The sequence below is a fragment of the Lathamus discolor genome, chromosome 3 (genome assembly GCF_037157495.1).
Source record: "Lathamus discolor isolate bLatDis1 chromosome 3, bLatDis1.hap1, whole genome shotgun sequence".
NCBI classification, from domain to species: domain Eukaryota; kingdom Metazoa; phylum Chordata; class Aves; order Psittaciformes; family Psittacidae; genus Lathamus; species Lathamus discolor.
The window spans coordinates 89803642-89823382 of record NC_088886.1 but is presented as its reverse complement, the minus strand read 5'-3'; the positions used below and the strand labels follow the sequence as shown (position 1 = coordinate 89823382).

At 37.6% G+C, this 19741-nt stretch overlaps 1 protein-coding gene across 3 annotated transcripts in view; it reads right to left on the bottom strand.

Annotated features, from left to right (window-relative positions):
* Positions 1-19741, bottom strand: part of STK39 (serine/threonine kinase 39) — a 103979-nt gene that overhangs the window by 54692 nt on the left and 29546 nt on the right. For all 3 annotated transcript variants that reach the window (XM_065670480.1, XM_065670479.1, XM_065670477.1), the window contains 6 exons: positions 19487-19542; positions 14621-14730; positions 14416-14517; positions 14086-14219; positions 10720-10768; positions 10548-10613 (listed from right to left, as the gene is read on the bottom strand). In XM_065670480.1, the coding sequence (XP_065526552.1) occupies positions 10548-10613; positions 10720-10768; positions 14086-14219; positions 14416-14517; positions 14621-14730; positions 19487-19542 (517 nt within the window). The remainder of the gene's footprint in view (positions 1-10547; positions 10614-10719; positions 10769-14085; positions 14220-14415; positions 14518-14620; positions 14731-19486; positions 19543-19741) is intronic.

Genomic DNA, 19741 nt, shown 5'->3' with positions numbered 1-19741 from the left:
ACAAAAAACTACAGTGACCTGAAAGCATGGTAAATAAGATACACTTGTGTTAAGCAAAATCAGTGGCATTAATAAGCATTACACATTTCAGTAACATGGAAGGTGCCTTACCACCCTCCACGTACAGGTAACAGAGCCCAGCTGTAATTTTCTTCTGAATTCCTGGAGAGAGGCAAATGGGTAGACCCCATCCCTTTAAAACACATCTGCAAAAGCCTTTGTGGAATCTTGGCATTGCTCCCTATTGATTTCTAACTAGAGAACAGTCAGCGCTGTTCTCCATTTTTATACTTACGTATCTACAGAAGGAAATCCATATCTTTTTGGTTTTTTTAAGCACATCCTTCTGGAAATACTGCAGTCCAAATAAATCAACTAGCTTAGCTTTTTCTGGAGATAAAATTATCTTATTTTACCACTGATGCCCTTCAGCTACATCTGCTAGTACAGTATCCAAGATACACAGAATCCCATGTGCCCCAGAGAACAGGAATGACAAGGTGGTTATTTAAGCACCTCATTTCTTTTCATTTTCTGCAGTCTGTCCTTCTAAAAGCCCAGATTTGACTTTCAGGCAGCACAGAAAGACCAGCCAAGCGATGCTGTGTATCTTCACCTTTCCGTAAGACTGTGGCAATCGTTCTTACAGCAGACAGGACTCTCTCATTACACAGACCCCAGAAGTTCTTATGAAAGAGATATGCTGAATTACTTTGCCAATATTACTTGGTAATTGATAAGCTGAGAGTCTGAACACCACCAACAACTTTCTTCTTTTTCCTTTTTTTAAACAGAAGTCCCAAGAGTTTCACTGCTCATACAACTTCATGAGAAGTATTTACAATGCCAGTTACCAGTATTTACAATGCCAGTTCTTTTATAGGAAGAACCATGATGAGAAACAGGACATTACTGAACACAGTTTTGGGTTTAGCACAGCATTTTGCTCCGTGTCTTCTTCTCTTAAAAAAAATAATATATATATAATATATATATATATTGGGTTATATATATATATAACCCAAACAACCCAGACCAGCTCCTTCCATACACATCTTAGGCCTGTAATCAGACTTGATTTTTACCTTTAGCCATCTTGCAAACCTTTCCTAAATGTTTCATAAGATACAAAAGCAAATTTCAACCCTCACTCCTATGCATTTATTTGCATTCCAATGCAATGAAGGAAATCAGCATATCACATTTATCCAATCAGGGCACAAGCCTTTTGCTTAAAACAGTTACACATTTAATTACACCTTAACACTTGAGGTAAAAGTCAGACCATGGAAAAGTCACTTTCTACAACATATATTTCATGTGGAAGAGCTTTTTGCAGTCTTTTTGCACAGGAACACCTACATTGTAATCACATTTTAAAAAACTAAATAAATCTGAGATCCAAGACAGAGCATGAAATCCCACATATACAAATCATCCTTTGTTTAAGAGCTGAGGCACCGCTTCCAGAGAAACCTAGTCCCTATCCAACCCAGTCTAACAGGTCATGTGAGCATCCTAATCCCTTCACTGCTGGCTGTTCTTAAATCCCCCCAAGTTTATTATAATACAGTCTCATTTTTATTCTGATACAAGCCACAAAAAATCTACAAACCTGAATATGCTTTATGCAATTGGGAACCTTGCTTTTTCCCAACCACGACTTATGCAGACTATTGTTATTAAAAGGATGTATCACTGCCTTTCTAAAATAACACCCTGGCATACCTGCCTTGTAGAACTCAAAAGGTGTTAAAATATCACAGTAATTGGGTGTTAGCACCCCCGCTTCTTAAGCTGCTCTGCATACTGCAAATATGAGTCTGGAGAAAAAAAACTGAAAAACAAAAACCTTCCCCTTAGCCTTTCTTTGTTTTAATCCTACTTGGAAAAGAAGCTAGGCATAACTTTAAGTGTTTTACATTCATATGCAGAAACAGTATTTTTTCTTGCCTTTTTGCTTTTTGTGTGTGTTTGGTTTTCAACCATTGGTGGTGTTTGTTTTGTTTGGTTGATTTGGGGGTTTTTGTGGCTTTTACAGTAAGAATTTAATCTGGCATAGAAACTATGTTCTGGGATAATTGCAACTAGCCTTTCAGGACTAGACATTAGTCTTAATCTCTGGTTTCAGAATAAAAATTTAGATAGGCAAGCCATTGCTCGTAAGCCCTTTCCCTTAGCAAGAACTGTGGTTTGTTGCATTATACCTTTTGTGGTATGAAGACATTAAAATTCTCTGTTTCACTGCCCACAGTCATATGTCACAGAAACCTTCCGGGGGAGTGGAGGGGAGGAAAATCATGTATGCAGAAAAGAACAGGTAAGTCTGGTCACGAATCCTGGAAATTTGCAGAAGTTCACACTCCACAGCAAATTAATTGTTATTGCTTCTCTACACTGTACGAGCACACTTAGGTTTTGTCCGAATTACTGAGTGAAGGGACAGTGATGATTTAAAGCTTTGCAGTTCCTGAAAAATGTCCTTAGACATTGCCGGTATGTATATTCCCTATGTGAAACAACAGAACTTCTGACTGAAGAACACGGGGAAGCTCCAAGGAAGCAAAAACACATTATTTGGTGTACACATCTCCCATGCCCTAAAGTCTCAGTCTAAAGGGTTTGAATTTCAGTATTTCAAGGTGACCTTACTATGGGACAACCTGAGGAGTCATTAGCACTTCAGGTGGTATATCCTGAGTCAGTAAAAGCAAGAGTAGAGGATATTCTTGTATATGCAACTTATCTCACTAAGAGACACAGGAATATCAAACACTTCAATTCCAAGTCAACACCAACTGAATTCTTCAGTTCCAAGTCAAACGCAACTGGTGTCTGCAAACAATGGCAACCCTGAAAGAAACTATCATTCCACTGAAAAAATCGTATTAAAATAACAGCCAAAAACATTTATGTATTTTGGGGTCAAGCTTTCATAAATCATGTTTTGATCCCTCAATAATTTTCTTCAAAAAATTAAACTGCATCTCTGTTGAAATTAAAATACATATTCGCAGCTATCCAGCACACTCTTCTGAAGCAGCTTTTATTGTTTGCTCTGAAGTGTGTGATGTCATGCTTATGGAACATCTATCATTACTTTCAATGAAATAAGTCAATATGGAAAAATCGAGTCACTGATGCAAACCTGCAAGTATTTGCTTCTTCCTTAATGCAGCACAAAAGTATTGCAAAACCTAAAAGAGTGCTCAAGTCATAAGAATCGGAAATACAGGAATCTTCACCATTTTTATATAAATTACCACCTCTACTCACTATTGGAATCAATTACACTGGCAACTTAAAGTCAAGAAATGCAACATCATTACATTTTCTTTCATGAAATAGTACTGCATTGAATAGGACTTCTTCAGCTCTATGTGCTTTTGAAGAGCACCTTTTTTTAAGGGATAACACAGTAGAAGTCAAAGAACACAAATCTCTTTAAAAAAAGACCATTTGCTTTGTATCTTTATAATGCTGGTTCGTTTTTATAGCCAAAGACAAACAGCATCATGATGACAAGCGTGACACCCAAGGTTCAGGGCCATCAGTTAAGAAGACTGCCATGAAATCTCACCCACACTGGTAGTTTAGAAAGGGAATACAGTGGAGCAATCAGTGAGAGAAAAACAAAGCCATTAAAGCCTCAATAGAAGCAGGGAGGGAGCACATTCCTACACTGCCTCTACAGAAAATGCTGAAAAATGGGTATAGATGCTCAGTGTACCAACTCCACACCCACACTGGGGGATTCCCTTTCCAAAGCCCTCCTCCTTTCACTTTATCATGGAGTCTTCTCTTGTTGGGATAATGCTGCTTAGGGACAGAAAAATGTAGCAGCACAAACTAGAGACACTATTTTGTCACCTAAACATCTTGTAAACAAGTGCAGGTAATTCCCTACACTCCTAATTTTGCCTTCCAAAACTTTGGGTTTCTACATAAATACCGCAACATACTTATTATTTCTGCTCCAGTCTGAGTCCAATATTTGAACATGATATTGCTTTGAGAAATTGCAGTGTTTTGCAGAAATCCCAGTGGCAAACATGCAGGTTGAGCAATTCAGTATGAATTTTGGTTTTCAGATATTATTTCTCCATTTAGGAGTTCCACTACATAAATTTCATTACTGAATGTTATTAGCTGAAAGTAATTTGTTCATTCACATTTTAATAATAGCTCTTTCAGGCATGACTATGTACCTGTGCTAAGGAGGATGTTTTCAATTAATTGTGCAGAGGAGTTGCATTGTTTCTCTAAAGTAACACTTCAAACAAAAAAAGGAATCCTAAATGGGCTATCAGGCATGACCTGATGCCTAATACATACAGGCAGAGAGAGACTCTTTTACATCCTCTTTCTTCTTCCTGGTCCCTTCCTCCCCACAAGTCATATTAAGGTGCTAAGGCCAAGAGGTACCTGTAGAAATCAAAGGAAGCCAAACAAAACCACAGCAAGTTGGCAAAGTAACTTTGTACTCTGAAAGATGAACAAGAAAGATAAAGATCAGACCTGGTTATCTTTCCTGGCTGCTCAGATGAATGGGCATCACTACTGTGATTTACAATGATTTACAATGATTTACAGTGATTTACAATGGTAAATCACTACTAAAAGGCTTTCTGTTAGAGGGATCACAAGATCCTCCTTTTATAACTGACATTTTCCAGTTTCATCACCCTTTTCTATCATCCAAGTTGTTTACTTGCTTAAAATGACCAGAGGCAAAAAGAAAACAAATATAGCCTCATGTACAGCTTTCATTACACAGTAGTAGAAGACTCCTTATAAGGTGTGTTTCATGGCCAGCAATGTGGTCACATTGAAGAGAATTTAAGAAAAGTCTACTACTGTAAAATTCAAATAAGAATTTATTATGACTTTCACTTACTTTCAGACTCAAAAGCTTGAAAATACCATTTCAAGGTGAAATTCTGATTTCTTCCCTCTTCTGTTTTCTGCAAGGTTTCATGTAAAAGAAATTACTGTAATAAACACTCCCCATTGCACACAGATTTTAAGGAGACCTAAACTTATTCAAGTCATTTTTAAAAAAATAAGGCAATCAAATCAAATTTGGCTGTAGCTCCCCAAAAGAGTTACAAATTAACATGAAAATAATGGACATTTTTTTATTAAGTCCAAGTTCATAAAGCCCCAATGTTCACATGTCAGTTAGATAACAAGCAGCAGCATGCATTCAACGGGGCTATAGCATGTGAAACCACACATCTAGAGCCGCTCCTCACTCACAGCGGTGCTCTCCTTGTGCGAGCGGCGGCTCTGCTCCCGCACTGCGGTGAGATGCGGCTGCCCTCTGCTGACTGTGAGGGCCACGTAGCACAGCTGGGATGCACACATCTGTCTTTTCCCCTCTCACTTCATGTACTGCGTAACTTAACGTTTACCTGCAGATGCACAGTTTCAATAAATTTCTCGTGGGGCTGCTTTTCACGGCTAAACAGAAACTGGACCCTGCACACAGTCTATTACTGCCCAGTCCATCTATCTGCTTTGCTAGCCTCAAACTACCTGTTCCAACTAAAACCCTGAAGCTTTCAACTCCAGCCATAATTTTTACTTCCTGAGCCAAGAGCACTTTTCAGCTAAACTAAGTCCCCTGTAATACCACTGGGTAGCACAATCTCAAGGATGACCTGCTTCACCTGTATTTCTCTTGTAGTTCTGCCCACAAACTTCAAGAACATCGCCTGTATCAAGCACAAGTGTGGGAGGGATGAGTGTCAAAACAAATGGCGTATATTTTCTTTTTGCGTATGTTGTACTTTTAAAAGCTTCGCAAGGTCTAACCAGGAAAATGTATTTACTTCTCATTTTCTTCAGTGTTGGGCCTAAGCTTGCATTTTTTTTTCCCTCCCTTCAATTTTATTCCTTTTTTAGAACTAGGAAGATAAATCTTTAACTTTCCCATACAAAAGCAAAAATTCGCACATAGCTAGAACAGATGGCAACACTGCTTCTAAGCCCCCCTGCATCCATAGAATTTTCTTTGTAATTCATTTCCCAGCATGACCTTCCTGACAAACTTTCTAAAAAAGTACAAAATCACAAGTAACACACATTTCCACATCCTCCCAGGACTCCTCTTTACCTTTATGAACAAAGACAGGCAGAAAGGCTTCTTCTACCAAGAAGAAGCTCAAGACAGCACAGTAGGAAACCTCAGCAAGCCAACTGGGGTTGTCTGCATTGACAAAATACTGTCACAGCCTATAGATTGGGAACAGATTTAATACAAACTAATTCCGCTGAGTCACTTTCCACTTAGGACAGACACTGTTTCAAATCCATGCCAGGCAATCTGGCTTAGGATGTCATTCAAGTGAAGCATTTGAGGCTTCATTTCTTAGAAAGCAACCAGGTAAAACCAGCACCTTCATGCACATTCTCAGCAACAGACAGCAACCCAAAACATTAAAAACCAGGACAATAAGATAGGATTATCTTCTGGTTAATTACAAAACTTACTTCCTGATCATAGACTCTACCACCAGCATCATGCATGCCTGGTCTTCCTTTACCATGTCTTGATTCTTTAACCAAGAGTCATTCAAGAGCACCTTTAAGAACATACTACACTGGTATTTCACAGTAACGAAACCCTCCTCCAGTACTGATCATTTCAATAGCTTAGATAAATGCCAAATATTTAAAACTACTGTTCTAATCAGAGGAGTTCTCATTATACACCAACCTCATGTTCGTCTGTGTTGTAGACATTTCCGAACAAGTCAAGAGGTCATGAATACACCACTAGCTAGTGAGCAGATCAGTGCTGTTACACTGAGAGATAGTGACTCATTCACAACACGAATTCTGAAGTTGAACCTTGCTAGCCTATGAACCATAGAACACTACCCAATACATGTTAATACTTGTTAATGATTAAGATGAATCATGCATGAGTTTTTAAACCCTGCCATAACAAGCAACACAATCTAGTGTAGAAAGGCTTATGACCATCTGAAGCACAAAAGACACTCAACTGAGCCAACTATTCCGTAGTTCGTTTTAAAGTTCATCTATTCCGTACTAGATTTGCTGCATTTTAGAGGGCACAAAATTCACCCTCACAAACTGTATACAGATCTTAAAAGCCCCCTACGAAAGAAAGGATGGACAAACCAATCTAATGCATACAGTTCCTTGTATCTTTTGGCACAACTGCATGCTGGCAGAAATGGTGACAGCAATCTTTCTCATTTATCTGAAATGTTAAAGCTGGTGCAACTGCATGTGTCTGACCTTTAGAACACTTCACTTCTACGATCCACTAACTTAGGCACTGCTTTCTGATTACAGGAACTTTTGTCAAATTTACATTTTAATGGAAAAGTGCATTAAGTTTTACTTCCAAAAACATCCTAAAAACAATAATAAATAAATAAGAAAACGAAAGACTCCATGGTCTGAATGCCAATTTCTTCTCTATTTTTTTTGTAGTAACAGCCAACAACATAAAAACAGTTGCACTATTTTTGTTCCATTTGTAGCAGTGTTCTGGGTAAACCAAACAATCAACCCTCTGCAACTGAGGGGCCTCCTACATGCAAAGCCTTGACAAATAACATAGTTACAGTTCAGCTGCTGTTTTCCATAAAAAGCGCTCCAGTACAGCACATGTACCTTCTCTTTCTACATCAGCATTAATGAAATGAATCACAGCAATGAATATACATTAATCAAACAGCTCTGCTGTTGATAAAGTCTGGAGTCCAATTGCAAGAACACCTGTTATTGGCAAGGTGCATCTATCAGATTAAATACATTACTGAAACAAGGAAGTGCTGCAAATGTATGTCTTGCTAAGGTGCTAGAACTGCCCAAGAAATATGGAATCTAGTGATATTTTCCTCATTAAATGGGGGACACTATTAGTTTCTTCTATGAAGTAACATGATGACTTCCCTAATTAGCCATGTTGCAGAGCTAGAATTCCAACCCATCAGTAAGTAAGGGGATTTTACTTAAGTTTTAATAAAAGGTGGTATCACTCACACTAATCATCTCTTAAAGCTGTCACAGCTTTTTCCCCAGTAACTTACAATTCTGAGCTCCAAACAGCTTATAACAGGATAGAGCAATACCACCTCCCAAAAACAGAATTCAGGCCCAATTATTACTTAATTGGGTTTTGGTTTGTTTTTTGTTTTCCTAGCAGCATTTCAAACAGCAATAAAATGAAATGCAGGTGCAGGTTTTCCCTGTTCACTTTGTAAAAGTGGCAGTCATGCAGGAGATTTTCAGAATTAAAGAAACAGGATTGTAAAACCACAGAATTGACCCAGGGCCTTTGTCATATGGAGTACTTACAGTTAGAATCACAGAATCATAGAATAGTTAGGGTTGGAAAGGACCTTAAGATCATTTCATTCCAACCCGCATGCCATGGGCAGGGACACCTCACACTAAACCATCCCACACACGGCTCTGTCCAACCTGGCCTTGAACACTGCCAGGGATGGAGCCTTCACAGCTTCCTTGGGCAACCCATTCCAGTGCCTCACCACCCTCACAGTAAAGAGCTTCCTCCTCAGGTTAGATATACCTGAACTTCCTCTACGTAAGTTGGTAAGTGTGACAAGATTTCAAAACTGACAGTAGAATTCTGGAAGCTGTTTCAGATTTCATCTATTCCAATATAGCAATTATAATCACAAATGAAACAACTGAACATGTTATGCTACCATGTCAGAAGAAACTGAGGTTAAAACTAAACTGAGGCTGGAGTTCTGGGCAACAAGGCAAAATAATTATACATGTGGTAAATGCAAGAAAAACTAAATTACTGCAGGGCAGATGCGACATCTGTGCAAGCAGTGGTGCTACACATCGTTAGTTACAGGCATTTCACACCAAGTGCTACACAAGATAATGTAAGCAGCAATGACACCAGCTCCTTCCCATCTCTTGCCCTAGTGACATTCTTTTTTCCATTACAAGGGTTACTTCTTCCACGAGTGTCATCTCAGATATATTACATGTTCATGTTTGAACAAACAAACTCTACTTATGTAAGCTTTTTTAAATAAAGCTCTGCAGTTTTAATATTAACATACATTCATATTTTATAGCGTCTTAAAACAGCAGCTACATTCAAAGCTGTAACAAGTGAACTAAATTCTAAATCCCTGATGAATGTTAATATTGTGTCCTTTAAAAAAAATAAATATTTTAGAATTTTCACTAGCTAAGACCTAAATATTGTTTCCATTTATGCTGTAATTAAAAGAGCCATTAATTTGCTTCTAGCAGAGCTTTAATTTCTTAAGAATTTTCCAAAAATTCAGCCAGAAAACTATTTCTGGTGGTGTATGGGAGGTTACCCTGCACTCCTTCTGCTATTCCAAATGCCAAGTTATTTAAAGAAGGAAGTACACATACAGGTATGTATGAGTTAACATGCAGTCCCTAAAACTGATTTGAAGACACAGCTGGGAGACAAATCTCTCGAGGCACATGCTCTATCAGAAACCTAGCTGGTACTAGAACATGCCTAAATTACTCCTGTATGGCCCAAGATATAAAATGAAAAGCAAGCGACTATGATTCCTCCCCCAGGTATTTTTTTCTGTGGGCATTGCTGCCACCACATGGCTGAACAGCTGAACTACTCCTACACTTCTGCGCCCTGCAGATGCTAACCAGCTCAGCATGCTATTCCTTCTACAAGCCCTCTCATTCCAGCTTTCTACTCCAACCTCGCACAAAGCCCCATCATTGCTACTGTCTTCCCAAACTACTTCCATCTAAAAGAAGACAAGAAGAAACCGAAAGCATTCAGATCTTGCTGAAAGTCCCTCCCCAAGTAAAGCCACCAGCTGTAAGGAGCATTTCAGTGCTGTAGAATTATGCCAAGCCAATATTCATAAAGAGAAAAGAAAATCTTACAAGTGCCAGTCCAGGTAAATGAAGTCTAACTGATGTGCCAACAAAGGCTGAAACAGCTCCTTTTGTGATCTACAGAAGTGTCAAAAGCACCAAAGAAATACCAGCGTATGCCACAGCTATATACATTTCACTCCATCTCCTGCGGGATAAGGCTGCAGTGGTCTGAATAACTCAGCAGCACTCTTCCAGAGTTCAGGCCTGACTTCCATGCATTTGAGCATCACATTTGAAATAATCCAAAGAACCAGGCAGTTGTCAGTAAATACCATATATCGTATCTTTATGCTTTCTCTAGGTGATCAATGAAGACGTGAACCTATAGGTCCACAGTTCACTTTTTATTTGCACAACCTTTCCCCCATAGCTTTATAGAAGAGTGGGGGGAAAAAAAAAAGTATCACGTATGATGACAAACCCTGTGTATCATTTGGCAAGGCCAGAAAGGAAGTCAAAATGTCCCAGGGCTTCTTGGAGAAAGCTAGGCTGCAGAAACTATTAATTCAACAGTCACTATGTCTGAAGGACTGCCTAAGAGAACATCTCAATCAGTCAAGTAAGATGTAAGGCAACTGATGAGTTGCTTTCTCTTGCATGCTAATCAAGAAAAAGAAAGATGTGAGTACACTCACCTTTTTTGCCCTCTGTGCTATATTAGGTGTTCTAGTGAGGAGCTTTTCAATCAGGTACTCTCTATTCTGCAAAACCAACATTTGGTAAGTTAAAAATCAATACAAGGCAAGAAGAAATTTCATGTAGATTTTAAGGCAGAGCAAAATTTACTCGTAGGGTTAAACGTTTTACCTTGGCTTTCTGGAAAAATTTGCATTTTAAAAGTTCTGCTGCTGTGGGCCTGAAAGATCAATAATAAATTAGAACAGAAAACAAAGACCCCTCTCAGTGAATACAGTACAAGACGTTAGTTAAATGGTACGTCTCTAACACTTTTGAATTAGTACTGTATGAATGGGGAATGAATGACAAATAGCTACTGAATTAATTCACACATACTCACTTACCACATACGAAAAAAATAAGCCTCTCTACAGCAAAAATACAAAAAAAATAAAAATCAGTCTCTAAGTTGCCAATTTCCCCCCTTTTTCTTTCAACAGAAATGTATTTTATCTTTGAAATAAATAAAAACATAATCAGGTATTATGTTCTTCCCCAAGTAGACTCTACGGATGCAACTGAGCTTTGCTCCACAGCAATAAAAGAATAATTCCATTTTCCAAACAGTAGTACCAATACCTGATATCAGCATTCTTTTATACTTTGTTGATGTCAGCAGGCATTCACAAAAAAACTATACTGACACTATTAACATAATGCATAAACCGAACAGAAAGTCATCAGGAGCATCTTCCACCCAAACTGACAAATAAGAAAATCAAAGCAGCCAAGACATTTCATATTTACTTGCAGTTCTGCTTAAGTCTTTTTCTTCCTATCATTGTCAAATTTAGGATTTTTGACATTTTCAACAGATAACCACAATCTCACAGCTACAAAAGTGATTCGAACAGCAGGACTTGTCTCTCCTAGCTTCAGGGATCTAAAAAGCTACTTATCTAGGCAAAGCCAGACTCTAGTACTGAAGCTGACTCTGAAGAGAAAGCGAAGCATCTCCTGGGATGAAATAAAATCCTCCAGGTTCTTTTCATCCTTTTCATTAGGAGCCCATACCCCCAACCAAGAGTAATTTTGACACAGCTAAATTTCGGGAAACCAAAATCTCCAGGAGTCATTATTTCTAAATGCACAGAAGCAACATCTGCTATAGTTTTCAATTTGAACTAGAGCAAGAGACTGGATACAGCACAAACTAGGTAAGACAATGGAAAGCTGAAATTTGGAAAATTTCGGTCTCAAGAGAAAGAAAAGAAATCTGAACTAGCTTATTTCTCCGAGGATGTATCTGAAGAGCAAGTGAAATATTAAGTAGTGTTAAGTAGTGTATATGCACATATCAGCTCACTCCCACTAGAAATAATGAAATCCCCAACATCAACTAAAAGCATCCAATTTAGAAACACACAGTAGTTCCATACAGCGTGCATTTCTTTTCTCCTCCAAAACACCAAACTCTACAGTAAAAGAGTTATTATTAGTGGTACTGTGGAACCAGTACCATGAGGCTTAGCAGTAATTCACCTATAGCAAAAAGGAGAGAATTAAAAAAAAAAAAAAAAGAAAATCACCTTCTGGGTCAAAATTTTTAAGTTCTATCTCAAATTAACTCTTAACTTCAAGACAAGTTTCAGTGATCCACTACCATCACATCTTGCAACAGGGATATGCATAGTCAAAAGCTTAATCCTTAGTGAAGTTTTATTTGAACTAGTTTTCTCCATTTTTCTACCATTAACTATGCCAGACACTTCTGAACTGCTCTGGACATGCTCTCTGGGCCTGTTTTCCACACAGGCCATGGCAATGAATTGCAGCCGAGGACTGTAAGCAGCATCCTTGGCACCGGAGAGAAACTCCCATGCAGAATCCAAAAAGAAAAACATCATGGTCTGAAACAACAACAGTGCAAAGCCAGTCTCCAAATTTGCCACAAAGAACAGGCACTTCTTCCACAATTGATACAACATCAATGGAGCCATCTCCATGAAAAATTAAATCCTGGATTGGGAGAAACAAAAAATAGCAATGACCCCACAATATAAGGACACTCGTTCCTCAGTTAGAGTAACTGGCACACAGATCTAATCACCTATCTAGTCTAATTGTTCAATTCAAGGCAATCCCAAGTATGAAGCTATTGCACATGTTTAAATCTCAGTGTAATAAATAAGCATAATTAGTTTTAACACTAATGTTTCAACACTGATGTGGTAACTACAGATCAAATAACTCAGCACTATGTATTCAAGGAGAGAAGGAAAACCCATTTTAATTCGCAGCTTCTCATGTCTGCATACCAATTTAATCTTACCCTGAAACTTGCTGGGAACCGGAAACTGAAAGAAGCTTGATTATATGTCACACATTTCATCCTTATCTGTACGCAGTCAAACTGCGGTGCTAAACTTAAGACTTGCTACTAAAACCATAAATTGTAAGGGGTTTAGGAATCTGAAACTATACACATATGAACTTTCAGTGAAAAAAAAAAAAAAAAAAAAGAATGTGAAAGATTTCAAGAATAAAGAAGTTGCCACACAATCTTTTTCTTAATTATCCTTGTTCTCTAGGATTGCTGCTGTCACCTTTTTGATTTGCTGTCACCTTTTTGATTTGACTCCCTGCAAAGAACATCCTGGATTAAGCTAGCATAACATCAATAAAGATAAGTACCCACCATAAAAGACCCACACTCAATCAGTATTATTCTCTCAGAACTATTTCTTTTCATAGAAATACCAGCTCTGAAACTCTTCAAAAAAAGCGATATATTAAATGCCCTTAGGAAATAATGTTAATTAGAATGTGCTTGCTCCAGTTCTTCAGCAAAAGAAACCTACAACAATGGGTCTTCATAAAAATGAATAAAGGATAAATAAACTAATTGTTCTGGGAACCTGGGACCTCAGCAATAGTTCTGAAACAGCTGTTCAATAGTTTCATCATCTTGGCTATCTCATTCACAAAACACAGCAAGAACAAATCAAAGATACTACGACATGCAATCGACTACATAAACATCAGGAAAACTACATGAGCTTAGAGCTTCTAGCTTTACAGTAAAAAAATATATACCTCTTAAGTAATTTTCTCTGGAAACATCCAAGTTACTAAGCTTATGTCACAAAATAAGAAAAATAAAGTTATTTATTTTTTATTTATTTTAAAGGCTAAGAAACCTATGTGTTTGGTTACCAACAGTTCTGTCTGATCGGTCTAAACAGTCTTGTTAGACTTATGCACAATATCCAGATTTATACCTTCCCTCAGATGAGAATTAACATGTAGAGCAAGGACTTCTGTTCAATCAGAATTTGATTCAACAGTATAATAAATAAAGTAGTTTAACCACCCAGAAGAAAAAAAACTGAATGACAATCAAGAGGCAATTTCTTCTCCCCAGATGAAGATGACTGAAGGCTGCTATTTACAAAATTCAACTCATACACTTAAACATGGTGTTTAAACACTGGAAACTTAAGTAGCCTGTATATTTAAAAAAAATAATTCTACTGTACACGGCAATAAACCTACCTTTTGGAAGGATCTTTTTGAAGGCATAACGAAATTAGCTTTCTAAAGGATTTGCCATACTTTTTCATCATCTCCTTGTCCTCTACACCTGTCTCTAAAGTGGGAGGGTCATTTTGAAGCGTCAGCATTAGCACCTACAGTAAACCCAAACAAGAGGTACTGTAAAAAAAAAAAATCAAATCCAACCATGTGGAAATTAAAGAAGAATAATATTACACAGAAAACATATGTTTAGACATCTTGAGTTGCTATTGGAAATGAAGCAGTAGTAACTATCTAGCAGAATTAATAATAGAGCTAACAGCATTAAGAATACAAAGTGACTGTTACTTTCATAGGAGGGTATTTGTGATAAGGTGCTGCTCCTGTTGCTAACTCAATGGCTGTTATCCCAAAACTCCACATATCAGCCTTGAAGTCGTAACCTCGCACCTGGAATAGAACCAGTAAAGAAAAACAGATTAGTAACATCTCAAGTTCCAGAAGTTAAAGAGTGAAAGTTTTGGGGGTTTGGTTTGTTTAAAATTAGGAATACCTGCTCCATTACTTCAGGGGCCATCCAACATGGAGTACCAACAAATGTTTTCCTTACTTTGTTACGAGTAACGTCACCTCCTGTTGCTAAAAATGCACTAACACCAAAATCTGGGAAGGGGGGGGGAAAGAAGTCAAAAATCTGTTAAACTACAAACAACAAAGCAAAAATTTTACACTTTAGAAATTAAGTCAATTCATAAAGGCCTACTGAAAGTAACTCTCCACTGCAGAGCTTATCTTTGTTTCATGACACACTATTGTTGAAACGCTATGGAAGAGATGGTACAGTTTTGTCTAGAAGATCTACACTAGGACATCCTCAAATTTCATCTCCTAGTATGTGTCTTCCTGAATAAGGTTACAAAGGGCTCCAGTACATTTGTCACCTAAGGTTTTCGAATGTGCACTCTGAGCCAAGTTTTGAATGGTTTGCATCTGCTTTTCTTCAAAAGTAAGGAGCTACTTCAGTATAGCTACCAAATTTGAAAGCCCTTTGAAGAGGGAATACTGTATATAATTTTAATACTCATGGAGGTTTAACAAATCAAAAATAACCAGCAAAGTGATCAACAATGTGTATTTAATATTAGATGATAACATAGCTGTTTCCAAATTCCAAAATATATATATATAAAAAAAAAAAAAAAAGTGTTCTGCCAACCTGTTACTATGTCAGTAACAGCTGTACTAGAGAGACAGGAGGAAAATGGAAGAAAGAAGAGCATATTACCAATGTATGGAGAAATACTGTCACTTTGACTAGAGCTGTATGAAGAGTATTTCACTCACACTGAAATGAAGTAGTTTTTTATAGATTTACTTCAATTTTTGTTTTCCTGTTTTTGTTGTGAATTAAAAAGAAAAAAAACACAAAAAAGAAACAAAAACCCCAAAACAAATAGTAACTACAGAAAATGTAGTTTTATTGCTTTCTGTTAAGCTTCACAGACTCAAATTCTGTACCTCTTCTACATCACTAGAACACAAAGAAACAGTAGCCAAGTAGCAAGCTTCAAGCAACATTCTTTAATTTTTCCTGCAGATTGACTGATGAATAAAATCCCCTATTTTTTCTCCCAAAAATCTTTAAGTTACAGAAAAGACGGGTTTTATACATATTTCTGAAAAGCATGACTAGCCTCAGAAACACCTGCTTCGAAATTTTTAATGCCCTAAAAATCAACACCGGTACTAGTGACAGTTTTCTGAATAGGAACTATTCTATGTAAGGAAAAGCTGAATAGGCAGAAATAAAAAAATAAAGTAGATCTTTTACAGGTCCTTTCAGGAACTGAGACACCCAGCTAAAATCCTGACTTAACCTTTGTCCCCCTACTGCTGTTCTTCCCTATTAAGATAATAATGATTTTGAAAACGACAACAAAACACAGACATAAATGGGTGAGGGAGGATATGAAAACAAAAAATCAGAGACAAAAACTAAGTAAATTCTCTTTTTGCATGACCTTCAAAATGAAGTATTGTAACACCTGAGAAAGATGTGATGAGTATTTATTTGAGTCAAGTGAACATTTCACTATAATACTAGTCAAACACGGTTGCATGTTTGTAGACAGAAAGAACACTTTGATAGCTGCTCAATAAAAACAAGACTTTAATTTCCCTTCCCAGGCATAGCTTTCACAAATACTGGTTATTTAAGAAAAACCATGACCTACAGTGGCAAGCTTCCTATCACACAGGAGACAAATTATTACTGAGAACAAGCTACATAAAGAAAGGGAAATTTATTACAAGGAAAGAGCTGAACAATTCAACAGTGTCAGGCACTAAAAGTCATAGCTAATACCAAAGGAAAAACAAATTTAATGAAGAGCCCTGATTTAACTGTACTAGTAAAGCATTCTGAAATTAAATAGAGCTGCCCAAATAAGCATAGCTTACAAATTATTTATTCCCTAATATCTTCTTCACCTCCACCAGGGTTGCACACTTGGCCAAGCCTCAGCCAAAGCCAACAATCCAGAGTTAGTGTTAGGCATTGGGATGGGAGAGAGACGAAACCTACAGCCTCCAAGGGAGCTGGACTGCAAAGAGACTACTAAGGAAGATACTGGCTGCAAAAACATTTTGAACCCAACAGCTTTCACCTCAGCCAAGGCTCGGGCTCTTGGCCAAACCTCAGCCAAAATCAACCTCTAGAGATCAGGCCTGGAAGAAAGACAAAGCCACTGCTTCCATGGCAGGAAAGCTGCAGAAAGGCACAGGCTACAAAAATATTTCATCCTAACTTTCTCACCTTGACAACGGTGGTAGACTTTAGATTAAAGCTCAGCCAAGGCCATGTGTAGGGTTACGCTTAAGATTGGGAAATAAAGCACATGGTCCCTATGAGAATGCAGCTGGCCAAGGAAAGCTTGGGCTGCCACAGCTGTCCTTGATAAATCTTTCTCCTCCATCTGGTTTGAGTATCTGAGACAGAAGCTCTGCATATTTTTCAACAGATCTTTTCCCAAACATTTCTGTGGGTATGGATTACCACAGGAATTAACACCCTGAGAACCACTGGTGCAATGGGTAAGTTCACACAGCCACTTACACACAAAACCAAAGAGAAGGATCTTCTGCCAAGATTCCTAAAAACACACATTCTTTTTCTGACAGGTTTTACTGAAACTGTCATTTCTTGTATGGACTAAATGCATCATACAGCCCATACATTCTACACACTCCACCAATCGCTGTGTATGACTGCGCTTTGCTATATGCTCCTTACCTCATCTTACATATCTGTTCCTTCACTGGTTTCTTGTGTACTTTGACCTTAGAAGGCAGAAACCCTGATGAAGTATCAATCACCTTGTTTGCCCAACACCAGATGTTACAAACCCAATAGTTTTAGGTGGAATGTTGGAGCTGAGGAGCTGCAGTGACTGTTAAATACTGTATTTGTGAAAAATTCAAAAGTTTCCTGCTCTGTACACCAGAACTTCCTACTTTCAGAAAAACAACCTCCACAATTTACACAAAAATGTGTATTTTCCTCTTTCCCACCAAAGACTGGGCAGATTCTCTGCACAGAACCTGCAAGGTCCATAATGGGAGGTCTCTGTAGAGCTACCCCAATTCTTTGAAGAATCTATGCTCTTCTGTATCTACACAATGTCTTTTGTCAGAGAAACACTGGGGTGAGCTTCATTTGTGGGACACAGTCCCTCAGAACCCAGAATTGCTAATGGATAACTCTGTCCTCAAATATACACCACATATATATTAGCAGTGTGTGCTATGGATACATCTTTTCATTACAGAACCTTGGGGTACAGGAGAAAAAGCAGTCAAAACAATTGAAGTTCTTCTAATGAATAAAAATAAGTAAAATTATGAGGTATTCATTCCCCAAAGATGAAAGGAGGTTTTACTTTGTCATGGCAAAAAGATGTCAAAAGGATGAATTTTAGCCTCTTTGACATTCAAAATTGGCTATCAGTTAATCTGCAATGTTCAGTTGTCCCAAAGAGAACAGCCCAGCTCGACAAAGAAACTAGTTTGACACTGCTGCACTTTTCACCTGAACACGAGAAACAACCTGGTATTGAAATAATACATCAGAGAAAGAGACATCCCACATATCTATCCAGTCACTGAACGTCCTCAGTGCCACATGGACTGGAATGCCCTGGCAGCACAATTAAAGTTTTACTCATTAAGATGCCTACAGCAAAAAGGAGGAAAAGGTCAAGAAGCCAAGCCCTGGAATGGAACTGGAAAAGGACAAATGAAGCTGTCGTTTGAATGTTATCAGACTACTGGAAGAGTAGATTTGATTATGTGTGAAAGTAATGATCTAAAGTCAACAGCCTTGTTTCAGATGACTCAGGAGATTTTATCTTTCAACTTTTCAGTTACTATTTTTAATTAAGTTGGCTGTTTGGACATCTACTGCTTTACAATATGAGAAGATTAAAATAATAGTTGAACAACACAGACCTACAATCTCAGCAGTTGCCCATAGTGCTATGCAAAGTGAAGACAAATGTGGGGTAAAATCAAGTGAATAAATAAATATTAAGTACCATTAAAATTCAAATCTGTAAAATTGACTACCTACTTAAAAAGTCTTGAACCCAAAACAGAAGACTTAAAACTGCTCCAATGGTTTACCTGCCAGTCAATCTCTGCCCATTCAGTCTCACAGATTTAAGACACTGGTATACTATAGCCTTTAAAAAATACATTTACACAGTACTTTGAAAGCATTGTTCATAAAAGAACTTTTGGCTATAGCCATTTTTATTACTGAGGGCTACTAAACAAAGCTCTCATTGCTGGGTCATAAGCTATAAACTGTGAAAGGCCTGAGAGTATGCTGGGAGACAGGGCAGGTATCAACATTTGCTCACTCTATTTTCCAGATATCCAATACTAACTTGAGAGATGAAATACGGGGTCTTGCTCAGTACTTAAGCTCTTATGAAGACCAAATAATTTGATTCTTACAGACTACCACTCAAGAAGCATATCAATACATTGAGAGGATACTTAAGATGCTAAACTGTCAAACCAATACAAGAAAAATGGTAGAAATGCCAAAAATAATTCGCAGTGAAATATATTTCATGCATCTCAGTGACAAGTTATAGCCAAGGTACAAAGGTGATTGGAAAGGAAATATCAAGAGGACATTAAAATTTTACCAATATATTTGATGGAACACAAAAAAAATACTGAATAATTTCTAAATCAGGTATCATTAATCAAGAATCCTGAAATCTGGAACTGGGTAACTTGCAGCAGCACTCCAGAAAGAATAGTTAAAAGCCAACAGAAAAATTTGTACCTTTTGCCCCTAATCCAGCTGCAATTTCCTTTTATTTAGTCATTATTCTACCACCACCATTACCTGCTATTTGTACAGAGCCATCTTCACCCAGAAGAATGTTGCCAGCCTTCAAATCTCTAGAATGTATAGAATGTACAAACAGAGGTTAGTATGAAAGTACATACATGCACATTTTCATAGATAAATAAATACCGCATTCTAGTTTCACAAAATGGCATTTTAAAATTTAAAAAACAGAAACAGACACTGAAGTATAAAAACATATTTGATTTACAACAAAACAGAGTGCAGAACTCAAACGCTTATAAACTCTCT